The sequence below is a fragment of the Camelus bactrianus genome, chromosome 8 (assembly GCF_048773025.1).
Source record: "Camelus bactrianus isolate YW-2024 breed Bactrian camel chromosome 8, ASM4877302v1, whole genome shotgun sequence".
Lineage (NCBI taxonomy): Eukaryota > Metazoa > Chordata > Mammalia > Artiodactyla > Camelidae > Camelus > Camelus bactrianus.
In genome coordinates this window covers 62,255,368-62,276,375 of record NC_133546.1, presented here as the reverse complement: position 1 = coordinate 62,276,375, position 21,008 = coordinate 62,255,368, and the positions used below count along the sequence as shown (strand labels likewise).

The 21,008-nt window shown below is 48.3% G+C and overlaps 1 protein-coding gene across 1 annotated transcript in view; it reads left to right on the top strand.

The window, feature by feature from the left end:
* Positions 1-396: 396 nt before the first annotated feature.
* Positions 397-21,008, top strand: part of NT5E (5'-nucleotidase ecto) — a 48,664-nt gene continuing 28,052 nt past the window's right edge. The window contains exons 1-3 of the mRNA XM_010972871.3: positions 397-842; positions 15,870-16,092; positions 20,734-20,922. Coding sequence (XP_010971173.3) covers positions 504-842; positions 15,870-16,092; positions 20,734-20,922 — 751 coding nt within the window. The 5' untranslated portion in view covers positions 397-503. The remainder of the gene's footprint in view (positions 843-15,869; positions 16,093-20,733; positions 20,923-21,008) is intronic.

The window sequence follows — 21,008 nt, the reverse complement described above, 5'->3', positions numbered from 1 at the left end:
CTCTTCCGTTTTTTCAGTGATGAGCTCGCGCAACCACAAACCCACCACAAACCACGTAACCCTCTTGAGAAAAATTCTTAAGAAGCGAGAATCAGCGAGGACAAGAAAACGGAGTAGACCCTCCAACTCCTCCCTCACACCCCGGAAAGAGCCGCCCACCAGCACTGGGACCGCCAGCGGCCTGGCTCTCGGGTCGGGCCGGGGGCCGGTGCCCGCTGCCCGCTGCCCGCCGGGAACAACCTCTTCACTGTTCCCGCCGGCAGCGGCTGCCAGCCGCCAGGCGCGCCCGGGCCGCCCCGCGGGCCAGGGTCGGATCGGGTGACCGCGCGGGCGTGCGCCTAGCGGTGGGGCCGGCCTCCGAGCCGTGGGAGAGCCCGCCCCGGCCCGGCCCGGCCCCGCCTCGCGCGCCGGCCCCGGCGCGTAAGGCCGGCAGCCGCCGCGCTCTCCGCCACCCGCCCGGCTCGCCAGCTCCCGCGCCCGCGCCTTCCCCACGAGCCGCGGCCATGCGTCCCCCAGCCGCACGCGTCCTGGCGCTGCGGCTCCTCGCGCTGTGGGCGCTGCTGTGGCCGGCGGCCGGCGCCTGGGAACTCACCATCCTGCACACCAACGACGTGCACAGCCGCCTGGAGCAGACCAGCGAGGACTCAGGCAAGTGCGTCAACGCCAGCCGCTGCGTGGGCGGCGTGGCGCGGCTCGCGACCAAGGTGCGGCAGATACGCCGCGCGGAGCCCCACGTGCTGCTGCTCGACGCCGGAGACCAGTACCAGGGCACCATCTGGTTCACCGTGTACAAGGGCGCCGAGGTGGCGCACTTCATGAACGCCCTGAGCTACGATGCTATGGTAAGACGGCGAGCCCGGGAGGCTGGGGAGCCCCCGGAGGAGGAGTCCCGGACCCAGAGGGAAGCTGGGATGCGGGAGCCGCCGTTTGCGTGGCGCGGGCATCGAACCTGGAACCTGGTGCGCAGGGTGATACGGGGAGAAAGCGAGGCTGGTCGGTGTGCGAGGCGGACGCAGACCTAGAAGTCCCTTGAAAGATTAGTCTCGAACTGGTGGTGTTGCCCCCGCACTGTGAGATGGGGTACTTAGAGGAGCGGGACGCAGCCCTACCTATGAAGGGGTTCGTGGCACCCCAATTATCCAGTGCCTAAGACCGAAGTAGACCCATCACGCATCTCTTATTTACTGCTCAGACTTTCGAAGAAACCCTTTATCTTGATTTTACTGGAAAGTAAACAAACTCAGTGTCAAAGAGGTTAAGTACATTATCTAGGTCACCATCTTCAAAAGAGGGAGACAGGATAAGAATGGACTCCAAATCCCTTTGACCCCAGACCTTAATTAAGCATGATTAAGCTCGCAGCCTTAGGTGGAATCCCGGCTGGACACTTCTGTGTGCAGTTGACTCTGTGCCTCAGTTCCAGCCTATATAAAGTGAGGATGATAACTGTATCTACTTCAGAGGCTTACCTGGCAGTGTGGTCTCTTTAAATGTTAGCTCTTATTACCAGACTTGACTCTATAGATTTTTTTAGAAAGAAAGAAAGAGAGAGGGAGGGAGGGAGGGAGGAACTTCCAGAGAGGACCAAAATGCTGAGAACACTGGGTTTCAAAGGATTTCAATAAAACCAGTTTGGCAGCAGAAATTTAGGAAGAGAGTCCAATTTAAGAGATGAGAGGCTCTTAAAACATGTGCGAGAGTTTAAGTCCATGTTCCCCAGTGCTCTTTTAAAGGTGGTGCCTTATTTATTGGACTAAATTCTGGAAGAGGAACAGAGAAGAGCTACACAGTAATAAACAAGTATGATCAAAACAGAGAGAGAGTGTGTGTTTGCTGTTTGTAAATCAAACTACCACCCAGGTTTAACCTTGTGTAAAATCCGAGAGTGAAGGGATTCTGTGGAGAAACTGGGGACAGGAAATGCTAGGGGCTTTAGAAGAAGAACAGAGCAAGCGGCCAGGGAAATCTGTGGAGTCCATGGGCGTGGAAGTGGACAGCGGGGAGGTCCAGGCTGGGATACAGAAGGCTAACAGCACACTTTGTGTGACAGAAGCACAGAATTCAGCAATGCACGAAGCGTATTTTTCCCCTGGAAACTTGGAGAGAGGAGGACAGGAAAAGATAAAAGGGTAGAGTTGTTTAGTCTTGGGGGTTTTTCCCAAGAAAGATGTGTGAAGGGCAGTGAACTCCGCTCCATTGTGATTGTTGGTTTTAAAGTTATCAGGAGCGCTCAAAGCAGCAGCAATTCAAAGGGATCCCTGAGCCCTAGAGTTTATCTGCGGGCTTACCAGCATCTGGACTCCACAAAAGAATCACGGGTCTCAAGAATTCTGTGTGGCCTCAGGCATTCTTATTTCCACAGGTCAACCTGCCCGATGCTCTGTCCTAGGTGATGACAGAATAAATATTTATAAAATTGGATTGTTACTAGCCTGTGTCTGCATTCCCCCTCCCGAGAGGGCAGAATAAACCTTACACGAGTTTGTTTTCATATACAAACCACAACTTTCTAAACTTTTTGTGACACTGTTTTCTCCACAGTTGTGTAGGCTCCTTTTGGTGGGGAAAAAAAAAAGGATAATTCCTAATTTTCCCAAATATTTTCCTCTTTAAGTCAAATTAAGTTCATGATGTTAATTGTCATATCAAGTGTTATGACAGGACCCTGGGTGAAGCTGAAGTAGTCTGCTGCAAGTTACAACCCATCACCACTGGGAAATGTTTAGAATATTTTTTATTGAATTACTGTCTTTTAAATTTCACTAAAAATAATTGGACTGGGGCCTGAGAAAAATAGGCGACTATATAATGTTGGCAGGGGGTACAGAATGGGAAGAGAGCCAACAGTAAGGCTGATAGCCAGGTTCCTGATAGCTTATTACTCTGTGCCCTTCTGGGGTTTGACAAACATGATTTGACCTGCATTAAACCCTAGTTCTTGTGAGGCTTTAGCATACAATAAAGCTCTGCCATATTCTTGTTTTAAAGAGATTTTTTTTTTCCAGTGACATTTTGCTTATACTGCTCTCAGGGAACTGATTGCTGTTCTGCTGTTAACATTCCCCCCTTCCCACCCACCCGCCGCCGCATCTGGACTCCCAAGAAGCTGGAGATTTAGATCAGGGTGGAAAACAGTTGTAGAAAGGCATCTCCAGTTCTCTAGAAACGACCTGGTTAGAGGAGCCACATCTAAGGACGTGCAGGTATGGAGGGCAAAGAGGAAGCTGCTAGAATGTAGTTCAACCGCAGGAGTTCTCGAGAACAGGAGTCTTTGAGGAGGTGTAGACCTTCTGGACCTCCATGTCCCAAGGGGAGCTGCTGGCACACTTCTGACAGTTCTGGAGCCCCAGGCCAAGCCTAGAGACCCCCAGCTGCTAGGCAGAGAATTCTAGAGGGCGGACGTCAGAAGCCCCTGGTTGGTGTAGCTGTGTTGGTGGAGGCACAGGAAGATGGCATGGCTGCACTCACTGTGTGAGTTTGGCGGGTTACTGGCATGATCGGGGGCTGTGCCATTCACCTGTCTGGATGACCAGTTCCTCATCTGTAAAACCTGAGGTTCCTCACATCTCTAAACAAATGGCATCCTAAGAAGTGTTTTGATTCAGCTTCGATTCAGTGAAGGGGCACAAGGATGAGGCAAAGGTGCAGAGGCAGGAATCTGCAAGGTGGACCAGGAATCAGGGGAGATGAGGTTGTATACAGTTTACAGGCCACCCTGAGAAGCATGGGCTCTTCTCTATTGTCATGGGAAGCCACTGGAGGTTTCTGAGTAGACGGCCACTGTGGTTAATAAAAAATAAATATTTTGTCTTTGTCTCCAGCACACAGGTGGCACACAGCTCCCAAAACTCTCAAAATCTCATGAGTAATGAGTGGCTTCTGTGTATTAATGAGGTGATTAATATCTGGGGACCCTAGGCAGCTTCCGAATAAGGGCTGGTGGCCTGAAAGACCAAGCCATGATGAGAGGGTATGAACTTTTGACCACAGGGGAGGAGGAGAGAGGAGGGGGCCCAGAGATTGAGTTAATCACCAAAGGCTGATGATTTGATCAATCACGTCAATATGATGAAACCTCCATAAAAACACCTAAATGATGGGATTCAGAGAGCTTTTGGGTTTGTGAACACATTGACATGCTGGGAGGATGGTGCACCTGGAGAGGACGTGGAAGCTCTGTGCGTCCCCTACCTGCACACCTTGTCCTGTGCATGTCTTCCATTTGGCTGTTCCTGAGTTGTATCCTCATAATACACCCATAATAGTAACCAAAGTACCTTCCTGAGTTCTGTGAGTCATTCTAGCAAATTATCAAACCTGTGGAGGAGCTTGTGGGAATCCCTGATTTATAGCTGGTGTTTCAGAAGTACAAGTAACCCAAATCTTGCAACTGGCATCTGAAGTAGGGGCAGGCCTGTGGCTCTGAGCTCATGATTTCTGGGATCTGAGGCTCACTCCAGGTGGACATTGAATTGAATTGAATTGTTGGACACCCAGTTGATAACCGCAGAGAATTGGAACATTGATGGAAAATTGATTCCCACAGAGGGAAATCACGGTTTTGGAAGATGAGCAGAAATGGATGGAATGGTGAAGATACTAGAGAAGAGGCTGTGAGAAGAGGCTGAGCAGTGGTCTAGGCGGGAGATGATGAGGACTGAATGTAACAGGGCAAAGTGCCCGTGTGCCCATGGTGCAGAAAGCTGAACTCTGACAGCAGGAGTTTGCATCAAAGTACAGATTTATTGCAGGGCGCCAAGCAAGGGAGTAGGAGACAAGCCTCAGATCGACTCCAGCTTGGTCTTTGAGTTGGGGGTGTTTTTAAAGGAGAAGAACAAAGAGGCTCGGATTAATCATCATCTTGTGACATTTCTTAATCTCAGTTTCAGGAGTCAGGATGTCTCCAGTTTACAGTTCTGGCCAGGTAGCCCGGGAGCCTGTTGGGAGAACCTGATTTCCTTAGCACGAGGTTGAGGTCAGGGAGGAGGAGAAAGGGAATAAAGTCTTTAATGGGGACGTTAATCATCAACTCGGTAAGGGAACTCACTTTTAGGGGGACTCTGTTTCAGAACCATGGTGATGGAGAAAGAAAGGCTGACTCCCCCGGGACCAGTTTCAGTAAGCAGGCAGTGCAGCACCGGGCTGTGAGGGTGAACTTGGGGGTGACTGTCTGGGATCAAGTCCCCTCTCTGCCACTTCAAATCTGTGGACCGTGAGCAGGTGCTTTAATCCCGTGAAGCCTTCCTTTCCACGTGGAGAAGATGGGTGTGATGGCAGTCTTCCCCCCATAGGCAGTTGTGGGGTTAAAGGAGGTAATGTACGTGAAGTGCTTTGCACTGCGCTGGCCCTTGGTCAGGGGTCAGTCAGTGCTGGCTGGGCTCACCTTCTGTTGGCAGGGGTGGCTCAGGGCAGGGTATAATCAAAAGATGACTAAGAGGGTTCAAGCCACGGACACCGGGGAGTCAGCAGTGTTTGACGCTACACCTCAGGAGTACAGATTCTTCTATTTAATCTTACCCGCTGACAGCTGAAGCCTACTATTTCTGGCACAAAAATGCCATCTTAAGGCTTTTGCTGGGCTTCCTGGACAGGACTGGACCCTGTGAGGCGTGAAAAACAGGAGCAGTGGAAAGAGGTCTGGACAGGATGTCAGGATACACAGCTTTCACTTCTTGGATCTTCCAAGCTATGTGAGTTAAACAGGGGAATTGGAGATGGTGGTCTGTCCCTGTCATTTCTCAGCACCTCAGCCCCTGCCCAGCCATCTGTCTTGCTTCTAATCAGCCAACATAGCTCGGTTTATCCCAGGACTTAATTTTACACACAAGTCCTAAATTTGCTTGACGACGCTCTCATTTCTCCTTCACGGTTCCTTTTGTGGCCGCTGTTCCCTTATGGACAGATGGCTTGGGTCTGTTCCCAGGGGCCTCCAGTCAGCCACTGTTTCCAAAGAGCTTCCCAGGATTTGGGGTAGAGGGTTGCTCTCTGAGAAAGGGAAAATGGTGGCCAGAATGGGAGGGTGATGAGCCCAGTTTCAAGCCTGTTGTCTTTGAGGTATTTATTCATTCGGTCCACACATATTTGCTAGGCACCAGCTGCGCCAGGCTCAGTGCTAAGTGCTGTGGGCAGTGACCAAGACCTGCCAGGTCAGCTTAAACTTACTGTTCAGTAGAGGGGACCATGTGCATTTGAGCCCTTTTTAACCACATAGGCTGGGGAAGACCTATGAAGGAGGCAGGGGTTAAGAAGCAAAGCAAAGAAAAGAAAAAAATAACTAAAATTCTAACATCTGTGCAGAGGGATTCTCGAGCTAAAGATCTGGTCTGCAGAAGACAAAGGTCAGGTACCATATATGTCCAAACTGGTAGGGGATCTGTTTCCTCTCCCCCACCCCCCTGAAACAAGCAACCTCTAAGCAAAGAGAAGTCACTTTATGTTCAAGTCCTTACAAAGTCTCTCATATCAAAGAAACTCTGAATTACTTTATCTTCAGTAACAAAGCAGCGATGTTCCAGGAAGACAGATTAGCAGTGCTGGTTTAGAAAGCTTGAAAGAGTTATCTGATGGCAGTGGTATTCTTTTTTAAAAGCAAAGAAAGCTAGTAGTTAATTCTAGACCTCAGACCTCGGAAGTTGTGCGAGCCTAGTGGATTGTGGCTCCCCGTGCATCAGTGACGTGAGCACCACCACCTCATCCTGTGGCTGTGGGCCCGGGCCCCCTGCTTCCTCTCTTCCAGTCTGAGTTCCACACCAGAGCTGGGCTGGGTGAGACCAGCCTCAGGCACAGAGGGGAGGAAGTAATCTGAGCTCATCTTGTCTGAGCATCTGTGTTTCCTTAACTGAAAATGGGAAAGAACCAAACAAACCACGCAGCAGATTGGCAGCTCGCCCCACTTCACTCACAAATATGACTAAATGCTGTGTAAACACGTTCCTTGTTTGTGTTCTTTAGCACAAAAATCCTCTTACACTTCTTTCCCTCACCTGAATCATTGGTTCTGTATAGAATCCTAACATTAGCTGGAGCCCTCTGCCTCCTCAGAGATGTAGTTAAATCTGCCTGGAATCCAATTAGTTGAGCAAGTAATTCTACATGTTACACTGATACGGGTATTTTGCTGTCGGGAGAGTTTGTAAATTTCTCCATCTGATACAGTGTATGTGAAGTCCTTTCTTCAACACTTGTTCATTCATTTAACAAACATTAAGGTGTGGATGAGCTGGGTTGAGCCCAGGGATCTTTTCTGCCATTCAGTCAGACCACCTCATCCACCTGCCAGGGTCTGAGACGGGGGATGTGGATCAAAACCCAGCGCCAGAAGCAGCCACAATGCCAGAAATGTAGCAACCAAACCAAACCTAACTTGGAATCCTCCCCTCTTCCGGTTATCGCTGGCCCTGAGTGACTGGCATCTAAGCCCCATGTGTAATAGTCCAGGTTCTCTCCTAGCCCTTAAATTGCAGGGTGTACTGCTGCCTCCAGCCCTTCGTGGGATGAGCTAGGGTGTAAATGACTAACTAAAGTCATGTGTTGCAGACTTCTTGACATCTGGCTTTCTGACGTTATTACAGTTGATTCCTGTGGATTAAAACAAATTCTTTCCTTCTGTACCGTGCATACTGCACTGCTCTTAAATCAATTCTTCTTTCCTTTGTTTTTCTTCTACGCAGGTTTAAGCTTCTTGTCTTCACTTGGGACATTTTTAACTGTCTCATTCCCTCGTCTGTGAATACAGCTGAATGTCATTTGCCCCTGAGTTTCCCCTGCCCAGCGCCATGGAGGTGAAGCTCACACTTGGAGCCCTGTCCCTCCTTAACTAGCAGGGTGTGCTATCCTTACCAGGCTTCTCATGCACGCCCCCGCCCCCTGGGGTTCCCACTTGCTTTACAGAAGCATAGAGGGATGTTTTTATGTCACACTCGCCCCCTGTCTGCCCTACCCTTCCCAAGGACGAGGACCAGGGTCTTGTTACTTGGCATTCTAACCCTGGAAGAAACTCGTGAGTTGCTGAATGATGCTCATCCCTTCCGGATGGTTGCATTAGCAGCAGTTTGGCAGGAAAGTTAAGGTCCCGAATGCTAAAGCCTTGCTTTGCTCATATCGGCTCTGCCACTTGCTGGTTGTGGAAGCCCCTTGCCCCAGTTTCCCCATCTCTGTAAAGGACAAATAATAACGCCTACCTCATAGCATAGTAAGGATTGAATGAGCTCACGTGTGAACAGGGCCTGACCACGTTGCATGGAAGTCTCAACTATCAATATTTTTTGTCATGTTTTTTGTCTTTAAAACATTTTTCTCTTTCTTGAAATTCCCTTATGTCAAATTCACTTGTAATTTTCACAGCCCTTTGTGTACAAACCTGGAGCTATGAAATGTCCGCTTTCTAATTCAGAGACTGTATAGGTACCCTTTGGTAGGCCAGGGAGCTGGTCTTCCTGGCAGATTTCCGACAGAAAGAGACTTCAGCAAGTTCCATTTTATCCCTAACTGGCATCATGACATTTATATAATGGTCACGTGTACACACACAAGATGCTGAACAGTTCAAAAACCTGTTTTTAAAAATCTGTTCTAGTCACAAATAAATGCCAATAAGATATTAGTGGAAATACAAATTAAAACGTGGGACATGAAATAAGAGACCCAGGCCGTGAATCGTGATGCATTTGGCTGAGCTTCCAAGCTCATTGGTTGGTCACCTACTTCCAAGCAATTTGGTTTCCCCAATTTTACAACTAAGCTGTTGCTTAACTACTGTTTTCCAAGTGTGTTTTTAAATATTGCCTTCTCGTAAAACATTTTAATGGTTCACATAATAAATCACAGAGTAAAACAGAGCCCATTAAAGAAGCAGGTGGGGTGGGTGGTTTTATTATTCATTTAGTTCACGTCTGCTGGGTGTTGGTGCCAGGCGCTTTGGTGTCACCAAGGATGGTGGACACCACTCCTGCCTCCCGGAGAAAGATGTGTGAACAGACGGTGGCAGCCAGGTGTGACGGATGCCACAGGAGGGGCGTCTGTGGTCGAGGCACCATGGAAGGCTTCTCACGGAAGTCACACTTGAGCTGCGTCTAAGACAGCTCACTGCACGTGGGTGCTTTAATGTTCCTGGAACTGAGGGCTTCTAGTTCAGTAGGAAAAATGAGGCAGCTCAGGGAGATCAGGGAGGGGCTCTCATGATATCTAAGGAGTACGGACTGGGATTTCGGTGGGAAGTGGGAGCCTTGGAGAGACTCCTGCTGCTGGCAGGGTTAGAAGCCGTCGGGTGGGGGTTTGGGGGACGTGCATTCTGGCGGCCGGAGGTGAGTGGGCAGGAGGTATGTGAGCCTGGTGGCCAGGAGACTGGCCAGAAGACTCTGGAAAGGTCTGGGTAAGAAGTGATGAGGCAGTGGGAGTGCGCGGAGGAGGGGCCCTCTGGAGGGCTGATGAAAGAGTAGAAGCAGCAGGGTTTCGGGCTGGTTAGCCATGAGGGGAGGCCCGAGGAGGGGAGGGCTGCCCAGGTGCTGTACTGGGTGTTGCTCTTTTCCAGCACCTGGGACCACTGCATCCTCACCAGTGTCTCCTGCACAGTTACTGAGGGCATGTGTCCTACTGGTGGTCAACCTGGCCATGGACTCCCTGGCAGCAGATAGTGGGGAGGGGGGAACCCTGGGGAGCGTGGGGAGAGGTCAGTGAGCATCTCGACAAACAGAATCAATAAACAATCAATGATAAGAAGAGAAAAGAGTTTTATTTGAGCCAAACCAAGGACTATCCCAGAAGCCAGCTTCCCAGATTACTCTGAAAAACTGCTCCGGAGAAGCAGGGTTTTCAGCACATTTTATATCTTGTCAGAGCAAAGAACATTAGATAAGCCAGGGGTCCATTTCTTTATTTAAAAATGAAGGTTTAAAAAAAGAAAAAGACCAGCACATACACAGTGAGTTAGTATGACCCTGGCACCTGGGAAGGTAGGACCAGCACTGGCACTCCAGGAAGAGGGGCATTTAATGCTTATTTTTAACATGGACATTTTTTTACTTCTGATCAATACAGCCTTTTCTTTAATAATTAGATCAGATACACAATGTATGTTTTATCGGCCACAAAACAGGCCATTTTAGTCAGCATAAAATTCAGGTTAACTCATGTATGAGCCAAAATGACTTCCCCCTGCCTCAGTATGTGAACATTCCTTTTAGCAAGCACGTCACTCCCAGGCACCTCCATGTAGCGTCTCCTAAAACAGGCAACGGGCAAGGGGGCCCAGGCCTCTGCCCCATGGCCCCACCCCCGCCCCCACCGCAACTCCATGGGCCCATTTTCAGTGTCTGAAACCCACCTTGCCTGGGTTGAAACCAGGCAGGCCTGAAATGGGGGGAGAAGGGAGGGAAGGGTCATTTTCAAGCTTGGGGGGAAATCTAAATTTTCTGGTAACGCTGGAGTAAAAATTCTGCTGCAGGTCGCGGCAGACTAACCAAGGGTGCTGCATCAGGGGCTCGTCGGAGCTGAGCCACCGTGACCACCTCACAGGTTAATTATCTGGGGAGGCCTAGCAGGTTCTTGGCCTGGGAGTCTCACTTCTGGGGCTTTACTGCTTGCTTGCCTTTTGTGGCTCTGTTTCCTGCTAAAAGTATCACTCCGTGGCTACTGTGTCCACTCATCAGAGGCTTTCGGTATAGAAACTCTTTGCCAGTTTGGTATCCGGATTTCTAGGTTACAGGGAAGAGGCTGCCGGCGGCCACTGGCCCAGGATCTGAGGACCAATAACCCCAACCTTAGGAACAATTCTTTTTTTATCCCCTTCACCAATGATTTATTTACTTGTTCATTCATTCAGTAAATATTTACTGAGCATTTGCCCTGGTACATTTTAAATGGATTATGGGGGTATTAGGAAGTCCAAACTTGTTCTGCTCGCCACACAACAGGCCAGTAAATCGGGAGATGAGGTGCTGGGGCAAGGAATAGCGAACTTATTCGGAAAGCCGAGAGGCCAAGAAGATGGCAGCATAATGTCCTGGAGAACCATCTTCCCCAAGTCAGAATTCATGCTCCTTTTATACTAAAAAAGGGAGGAGGTGTGGTTGGTTGTTGCAGACTTCTTGGTGTTGGAATTTTTTGTTCTTGCAGCTGTCCAGGTGGATCAGGTCATGGTGCCCCTGTAAAACCTCTAATAAAACAAATGTTATTTTCTATTCTGCAACTTGTTATCTTTATGTAAGTGCAAAAGTGTTAACATCCTTAAGGGTCAGAGCCTTGAGAATAGGCTCTCCTGCATATTTCAGGCTAAAGGCAACACTCTTACAAAAGGTGCAGAGCTAGCAAGATTAAGCCTAGAAAACGGGGCACAGGGTTAAAGCCAAAGAAACAGATCTAACAGGGAGTCAGATTTGTTCTTTTCTATTACAGGGGCTGATTACTGCAGACTATTTCATAACAGGGAGAGAAATTGCTTTGATCAATCGACTGTCACTGGCGAAGTCAGCAAGTAGATTTCTCCATAAAAACAAAATGTTCCGGAATAATAAGAGGCCTTCATAGAAGGCCACCGGATGGCCGCTGGCTTCCGCGTTCCCTCCTGCAGACGACAGATGAGTAGCAGCACCAGGGTTCAGGCCTTGGTCCTCCTCCCTGCGTCAGCCAGCAGCCCACCCACTCCCAGGCCAAATGCCTGCACGTTTCTCCTACTCTCACCCTGTGGAGTGTCCTTATTATTTCTTCTGTTCATTCATCCACTGATACCACTGGCAGCGTTTTTTTAATGGGTGAAGGGAGTAAATGAGGGGAGACGGCAGCTGCTCCTAGGAAGAGCTTTGGGAAAGAAAACACCTGGAAGTGGGCACGTGGCCTCGGAGGACTGTGTGGTCAGGCCACAGCGTGTCAGCTGACGGCTGAATTCAGTTGTAGATCGCATCCACGCCATTTGCGGAACAAACGTGGCAAAGAGAGAAACGTCAGAAAGGATTTGAAAGTGTTGCCTCTAGCCTGTGGTGCTCACTGAAGATGTATCTTACTGCTGTTAGAAGCCCGTGGATTCCATACTCTTAATTATTAGCATGAGCATGAAAAACAGTTTCATCTCAAGTTGACTGACAGTGACTTCCTGCAGGGCCAGGACAGAAAGGGTTTTGAGGTTCAGTCCAGCCTCAGTGGGAAACACTGATTCCCATCAGTGAACAGACATCTGCCCTGGGTAAAGGAAGGGGCGGGGTGTGGCATTATGACCTCGTGTATTTGTTTGCACTTCAACTTGGATGGATCCTAGGAACCTTCCTTTTCCTTTGGTATCAAAAAGATGGTAGTTGAATGTTAAATTCTCTTTAGTGTACAGTGCAATGGAATTAAATAAATCAATACAGTTGTGATCACCTCATAAAGCAGCTGAAAATTGGTCCAAGTAAGAAAATTGCTTATCCCCAAAGGAAGTTAGACTTTGTCCTGGATTCAGAATTCATGAGAATTACAAACCAGTGTCTGCTAACACAAGCTTTCCCTCACTTCTAAGTGCAGGGTGTTTCTACAAATCAAAACAAGAAACTTGGAGACAGAAATCTCAGAATATCTTCATGCTTCCATTGCTGACTCATATGACTGGAAAAGTCTCCTGGGTCCTCTCCTTAGTCAACAGAGAGCTTCTCCAAAGCCACTAGACTTGCACAAATAAAATACATCAAATGTAAATATTAACAAATACCTGCAGAAGGGAGAGCTCATTTAACAACAACAGGATTTTGAGTCACAGAAGAAGCAGATCTCTTGTCTTTACGTTTTCATTTGTTTTTAGCTTTAAAGTGTTTGGTTGGTCAGAAATACTGGGCTGGGCTAGATGGAGAATGTGGAAATTTCTTTATATATATGCACACACACACACACATATATATATAATTGAAGTATAGTCAGTTTACAATTTTGTGTCAATTTCTGGCGTACAGCACAATGCTTCAATCATATATGAACATACATATATTCATTTTCATATTCTTTTTACCATAAGCTACTACAAGATACTGAATGTAGTTCCCTGTGCTGTACAGTATGAATTTGTCTACCTATTTTATACATATTAGTATCTGAAAATCTTGAACTCCCAATTTATCCCTTCCCACCCCCTTCCCACCCTGGCAACCATAAGTTTGTCTTCTATGTCTGTGAATCTGTTTCTGTTTTGTAAATAAGTTCATTTGTCTTCTTTTTAGATTCCACGTATAAGTGATATCATATGGCATTTTTCTTTCTCTTTCTGACTTACTTCATTTAGAATGACAATCTCTAAGTCCATCCATATTGCTATAAATGGCATTTTATTCTTTTTTATGGCTGAGTAGTAGTCCATTGTATAAATACACCACAACTTCTTTATCCAGTCATCTGTCTATGGACATTTAGGTTGTTTCCATGTCTTGGCTATTGAAATAGTGCTGCTATGAATATTGGGGTGCACATATCTTTCTGCATTAAGGTTCTGTCTTGATATATGCCCAAAAGTGGGATTGCTGGATCATATAGTAAGTCTATTTTTAGGCTTTTGAGGAATCTCCATATTGTTTTCCATGAAAGTTTCTTTCATAGAAGATCATCAGGTTTGGTTTGGTTTGGTTCAGTTTTGTTTTCTGTTGTTTTTATTGAAGTATAGTCGGTTTACAATGTGTTAATTTCTGGTGTACAGCATAGTGATTCATTTATACACATGTATGTGGATATTTTTTATGTTCTTTTTCATTATAGGCTGTTATAAGGTAGTGAATGTATGAAGGTCCCTGTGCTATACAGTAGGACTTTGCTGTTTATTTTATACATAGTAGTTAATATCTGCAAATCGCAAACTACCAATTTATCCTAGTTAGTATTTAGACTTCTCCTGAACAAAGGAAGCAGTGAAGGTCAGGAGCTGGGGCTAAGCCAGACACTTTCATTGTATTCCTACAATCCTGGTGTTGGAGATAACTGAAGAAGGTCATTTTGCAAGTCTCTTAAATGACAGAGATTTAAAATGTAACTGCTGGGGGCGAAGGCAGGGGCGGTGCCCTGTGGCTGTGGGACATAAAGGTGCAGAGTCAGCAGAAAGGTCAGGGATGCAGATGTTCAGTTTGGGGTGGAAGGTGTGTGTGTGAGTGAGATCATTCAGCCAGTCCATACACAGCGTTGAGCACCCAGATCGGGGCTCCTCTCCCCACCCGGCAGAGAGGTCAAAAGGCAGCTGAGGTCACCACCTCGAGGGTGTGACACTCCAGTCCAAGGAGGAGATCCCAAGAAAGCCAAAGAAATGAAAACACTGAGTACAGCTGTTGCTCTGTGCCACAGAAGCAATATCATGCTTTTGGTTAAGTGCAAGGCGGCCGACACGCTGGGTGATCTTTCATGAAGGGCTGTAGAAACATTCATTTAAAAAAAAAAAGCTTTACAGTTAAACCAGAAAGTCATTGTAATCTCATAAGGCAGACTTCTTTCACCATAGGAAGAAACCATGGTGTTCTAAGAACAGACGAGAAAAAGAGCATCACCCAAGACTGGGAGAACCTTTAGCTAGGTCAGCCTTTTAGGGGGAAGCAGTTAGGTAAGAGGAAGAAGTAAAAATGCGCATTTGTTCAGGGATGGGGGTTGGCAAACTCAGAAATTCTGAGTTTAATCAGGAAGGCAGGCATGTGGGCACGTGAAGACACTGTGCTGCTTTCTCTGTGTACATGTGTACACGGTCCTTTGAGCACAGGTACCGGGCTGCCTGCAGAGCAGGGCGGAGGTGGAGGGATGCACGGTGGCTCAGGGAGCAGTAAGAGCATCCGGGGGCCTAGTTTGGGCAGAGGGGTCACCAGCCAGCACTTCCAGGCCCGTTCCTGGATGAGCCTCCAAGTGAAGCAAAACCCGGTGTGGTAGTTAGAAGGTCTGAAACTCGCTGGCCTACGCACTAAGTTAGCAAACCAGCCTTGCAGCCAGAGCAAGTGGGTGGGGGCCCAGGAGACCTGGGCGTCTTCCAGGAGGCCCCCAGGGGGACGAGGGAGTGGAAGGCTTTTGAGGAGGTGGCTGCCATGCCAGATGTCAGAGCAACTGTTTTCCCTCCTAGATGGTCCCAGAGCAGTGAGGGACAGGAGCGAGTAAAGAAGGTGGGAGCAGGGGTTGCCTTACAGTGTGCCAGCTCCTCCCAACATCCAGCTCAGAGCGAGTCCAAACCCCACAAAGGCCAGGGATGATTTCACCATCCTGCTCGTCCTTGGATGTGAAGCTGCTGGGGATGAAACACAAGGGAGCCCAGAACTGACGGGAGGTGGAAACCAATGTCCTGCTGTCAAATCTGTTTGCCCCAGGGGGTCCTCACCTTCCCAGACAAATAGAGGACCATAGAGTGCTTGGGAAGAAAGGATTGTGGGAACGCGGGAAACGCAGGACATCATGACCCAGGAGGTGCTATGGAGCCTTGAGGGGAAAGGAAAGCCTCTGGCGTCTGTCAATCACCCACCCCACCGCGCCGCTTCTCCCCTTCAGATGGTGGTTGGAGCAATGGGGTTGCTGGATTGAAATGCAAGCTTATGAGAGACAACAGAGTATAGGAGGACTGGGCAGAGCCTGGTAAATGCAGGCGCTCAACCCTGCCCCAGATCTGGGGGTGACAGGACAGCGGACATCTGGCCAGGTCTCCAGGCGACGCCTATGCACATTGATGCCAGCCTAGTAGGTGGCACGGGGTCTGGGAACAATTCTCAAACCAGCCTGATGATCTGGCTGCCCCTGGGCCCAACCCCGGGGCCCCAAAGTAAAATCTCAGGGGTCACACAGTCACCTCCTAGGGCTCTGCCAGGTTTGGGAGCCCTGGACCAAGGTAATATTCTTTAAAGTATGCTTGTATTGGCAGTCCCAGAGTACCTAATTCTTTTTCTCTTTTCCCTTTCCATTAGGCACTGGGAAATCATGAATTTGATAATGGTGTAGAAGGACTGATTGAGCCACTCCTCAAAGAGGCCAAATTTCCAATTCTGAGTGCAAACATTAAAGCCAAGGGGCCGCTAGCATCTCGAATATCAGGACTTTATTCGCCGTATAAAATTCTTCGTGTTGGTGATGAAGTTGTGGGGATTGTTGGCTACACTTCAAAAGAAACCCCCTTTCTCTCAAATCCAGGTATTCTCTTCTTTTACAGCACTTGCTGCTTAAAAACAGATGCACTAAATCAGGGCTTGGCATTGTTTTTATGGACCGTGAGTCGTCGTAGGAACATGTGTGGTGCTGGACACCCGGGGACTTAGGATGACGTTGAAAAATCAGTGCAGAGGCTGCCACGTTGTCCTGAGCCACTTCTTAAAGGCATTCGCTCCTCTGCTCAGCAAACTTCTTTGTGGAGATAAACGGCATCTTAGTTCAACTCAGCACATTCAGAATTGGACAGGAGGGCCTTCTGTACCCATTGCTGAGCAGTGCAGTCACTGGCTGGAGAACAAGAGCCGTGTGACTGCCGCCCTCCTGCCCTTGGAGCCAGGGCACCCAGAACTAGGGTTTTACCTCAGTTTACTTCATCTTTCCCCTTTTTTTTTTGGTGGGTAGGGGTAATTAGGTTTATTTCTTTATTTATTTAATGGAGATGCTGGGGATTGAACCCAGGACCTCTTTCATGCCAAGCATGTGCTCTACCACTGAGCTCTACCCACCCCCATCTTTCCTTTTCTAGTATGATTATTACATGTCTAGTTAACTCTCCTGTCTCCCTTTTCATTGTTTATCTCTTGTAGTTTTAATGACTTTGTTGTACCTGGCTTTCTGGGAAATATACACGTGTGTGTGTGTGTGTGTGTGTTCCTGAATGGTCTTACATACATGTCTTATAGCAGCTATATATATATACACACACACATACATACAGGTGTAACCCTAAAATCATTCAGGCAACATTTTTGAGCCACTTTTACAGGAGCACTTTGGCAGTGAGAAAAAAAAGTACAGTTTTATTCTAAATGATCCAAATCAATTTTCTTTCCGTATTTGAAACAAAAGGGGATACTTGGAGTGAGCATTATCCAGAAACAAGGGTTTTTGTTAAGAACTAACTGATAAAGGACATCTAATTAACACTTAGAGATGCCATATGTTTATTGCTGTTAAAATAGACGCAGGCATCCGAAACAAGAGAAGGGCCAACTGTACCTGGGCCTGGGCAGCTCCGGAGCGGAGAAGTCCTGCAGGGCTTGGAGGCAGGGTGTGGCCATCTGCGCTCCACTGATGGGGACGGGAGGCCCTGGTGGCTATCTGTCCCACGGCGACCAAGCCTTTGCACACGGTCATGAGCTGTTGCTGAGGTCATTGTGAAGCCACAGGGCGGTCACCGTCTTCTGAAGTGTTGTAGGAGTGCTCTTCTAACTAAAAGGGATGTGGTCCCATCAGAGGGGCCTGGTTTACAGTCTCCAGCTGCTCTCGTCCTTCCCGGCCTGACCTCGGTCCTTCCCTCCCCCTGCAGACATGCTGCTCGGGCTGATCAGACCTTCCCCTCAGGGGACGCTGTCCCTCTGGGCCACCTGGGGCCTTCCTGCCAAGAGGCAAGGGTGGAGATCACAGAGTGAGCCAGTCACTGACGTGGGTGGGGCTGGGGGGATGCAGTCCAGTTGCTGCAGCCTTGCTGCAGGTCCCCCTCCTCAGGTGGGATGTCCCTGCTGTGGGCCCCTGGGGTCCCCCAGAAAACACCCCCCCATCACATATGTCCCTTGCTGTTGGCTTCCTGCGCCACCAGAACAGCCTGAAGACAGAGCTGAGTCTCCTTTCCATCAACATCTGGAACCTAATAGAGAGGCCAGCTGAGGATCTTTTGCTAAAGCTGTGTATGTGTTGAGTAATTAAATAATTATGTGTCTCCATAATTTCTGTTCCATCCATGGGTTTTTGAATTCATTTAAGATAGAATGTAATTAAATGGCCTAAGAGAGCCATAAAGTCAGGGAGGGAGGAAGGAGGGTATGATGAGTGGAAGGTGTGACAGCCAGGTCAGGGTGGCGTCAGGTAGCTTGGGGAAGACCCTCCTTGGCCGCCTCCAGGGCATGAGAAGCATCTGAGGCCAAGGGCATCCCTGAATTGAGGTCAGAGTCACCTGCTAGAACACAAGCTCCTGAGGGCGGGGACCTTGTCTGTCTCACTCACTGCTCTGGGGTCTGCTCGGTGCCAGCCATAGGGGAAGTTCTCAGTGAATGTTGCTGAAATGCGCACATGAGAGCAGGGAGGTGTGGGCCCACAATCACAAAGTGGCAGGTAGTTCAGTCTCCTGGAGCATAGGTTCTAAGTAGGAAAAGCTCGAAAGTGGGGTGAGAGGCGGGGAGGGCATAGCCTGGTGGTAGAGCGCATGCTTAGCATGCACAAGATCTTGGGTTCAATCCCCAGAACCTCCATTTAAAAAAAAAATTTTTTTTCCAACCACACCATTTGGAACATTTTGAAATCTGTTTCTTTTTTCCAAAAATAAAAACCCAACTACTTACTGAAAAACCAAAAAAAAAAAAAAAAGGGCTGAGGACTGATTCTTCGGCTGAGTAGTTCAGCATGATTTGGAGAAAAGCATTATCTCTTCCTTAACAGTCACCAATAGAAAGACAGAAGGGGAGGGATGGGGTAGAGAGACAGGGGGTTCCAGAAATCAGACCAGCTTGCTGGGACTCTGACAGCACCCCGTATTAGTTCTTTACTAGGTTATGACACAAGGGGCCAAGCTCTTTCCAGCAGCTCCTGGAAGAGAAAGGCTGGATCGTGCAGGGACTCGGTGCAGGAGCTGGGCAGCAGGTGGAGCAGTGCCCCTGGGGACACTTGCTGCTTCCAAGACCACAGGCCCAGCAGCCCGGCTCCTCTGACAGGTCTCTGGCCCCAAATCCAGCCTCGTTCCTTCAGTCCTGATGGCCTGGGTGCCCACAGGTGGACTTTGTATTTCTAGCACATTTAATTTGTTTTAGCTACGTAATGAAATTCCTCTCACACCCCTCATGATATCCTGAAATATCCCCCCTGCTTTCTTTATATGAGATGCCCGATCCTGTGAGGTTCCCAGTGTGTTAGGAGAATAGGTTCCTTTGTCCTCAGAGGCCTTTCTCTGAACTTTTGGTTCCTTCTTGCAGCCACATGGAAGCAGAGGATAGTAGGCTTCTCTCAAAGTCTTAGCAGACATTCATTCACTGACTCATTCATTCATTCCCCCAAGTACTCTTCTAGGCACTGGGGATACTGACCCCAAAAAGCCCTGCCCACTGGAGCTCACACATTTAGTGGGAGAATAAATACATGAGTAAAATGTTTGGTGCATCAGAAGGTGGTAAATGCTATCGAGAGAAATGAAGCAGGCATGGGGGAGGGCGCACCTTGTCCTTTTAAAGGGACATTCAGGGAGAGGCTCATGGAGAGGGTGATATGGCTCTGAGGGTGACCTGGGAGCCCTGGGCTTCTTGCGGGGCTGGCAAGAAGCAGATTATTCGTGATGTCCTCGTGGCAGACAATGGTGGCCAAGTTGTTAGCACTCCCAATTTTTAAATGTTGCCTGTGAGTTACTCACAGCACTTCCGGTCCCACCCAACACGTCCATGAGCCGTTCCGTTTCAGGCCGTCGGTCTGGGGTCCCCCTGGCTTTGCCATCAGCTGTGTCCTTTATTTTTCATGTTCATTTGCACACACTGGGTTGACTGATGGGAAGGACTGCAGAGTTCCCCACTGGCACACATAGAGACCCCCAAACACCACAGCTACAGTCTTGTAGCTCCTTAGAGGAATATTCTTCAAACTGGAGATGGCAGACTCCTGGGTTTGGAAGGATCTTTATGAGATTTATTCATGTTTTGATATTTTCATTTTAGTGACCGTTCTGAGCTATTAGCATAAGGGAATCCAGATCATCTAGAAGGCCCCAAGTCACAGACTGCTGGACGTGACTTCAGGGCAGCATGTCTGTGTTTGCGGTCACCTTTGTGCCAATAAGAGCCATAAGCCCTCAAGCCGTGCTGGGGTTTGGCCGCAGAGACGGGGAGAATCTGGCGGTCTGGCCACACCAGGTAGCATGTGCCTGCAGCGCACGGAGCCCAGGGCTGTGCGGTCACACCTCACTGACCAGCCTGCCCCCGTGGGCCAGCTGCTGTTCCCACTGCACAGGGCGTAAGCAGCCAGGAAGGATGTGCGCACTCCCCCAGCCAGCTGTCCTTGGGTGAGATCCCCATCTGATACGAGCTCGACGATGCACTAATGCGAACCTCGTCGAGTAGACAGTGCAGAGTGCTCGACTGCACCTTAAGACTGGCATTCAAGGACTAGTTGCTAACATGAAGACTGATTATCCTGAACTTGCAAACAAAACCATAGAGTAGCTAATCTGTTTTTTTTTTTTTTTCAGTTTTATTGAGAGGTGATTGACATCCAGCACCATGAGTTTAAGGCGTGCAGCACAATGACTTGGCGTGCATATAGTACACCAGGCTTGTGTGCTCAGACAAGTTCTCCATTGGCATAAGGGAAGTCTAAATGTAAAAACAGATTTAAAAAGATAGATTCCTGGTCTGAAGCCTCCTCATAGTTTGAGATTGAATTTGAGCAACATAATACCATCCACAACCTTAAACGAATGCCACATTAAGGAAGTGTAACTGAGGTTGTTGCTGTGCATTTTTATTGGTTTTGTAGGAATTTTGAATTTATAAAAGTTTTGGTCTTAGTAATTTAAGCTTTAGGAGGTTACTTGATATGCCTGTATAATAAGCAATATAATAAAAATTATTGTTTAAAATGTCCATTCGTATTTATTTTCTTCCTTAGGAACGAATTTAGTATTTGAAGATGAAATTGCTGCATTGCAACCCGAAGTAGATAAGCTGCAAACTTTAAATGTGAACAAAATCATTGCACTGGGACACTCTGGTTTTGAAATGGATAAACTCATTGCTCAGAAAGTGAAGGGCGTGGACGTCGTGGTGGGCGGACACTCCAACACGTTCCTTTACACAGGTAACGGCTTCAGGGGGTTGGACGGGCCAGCACGTCGGGATGACTGGCTTTGTCTCTTTTGCTTTTGTAACAGTTATTATTTTTAC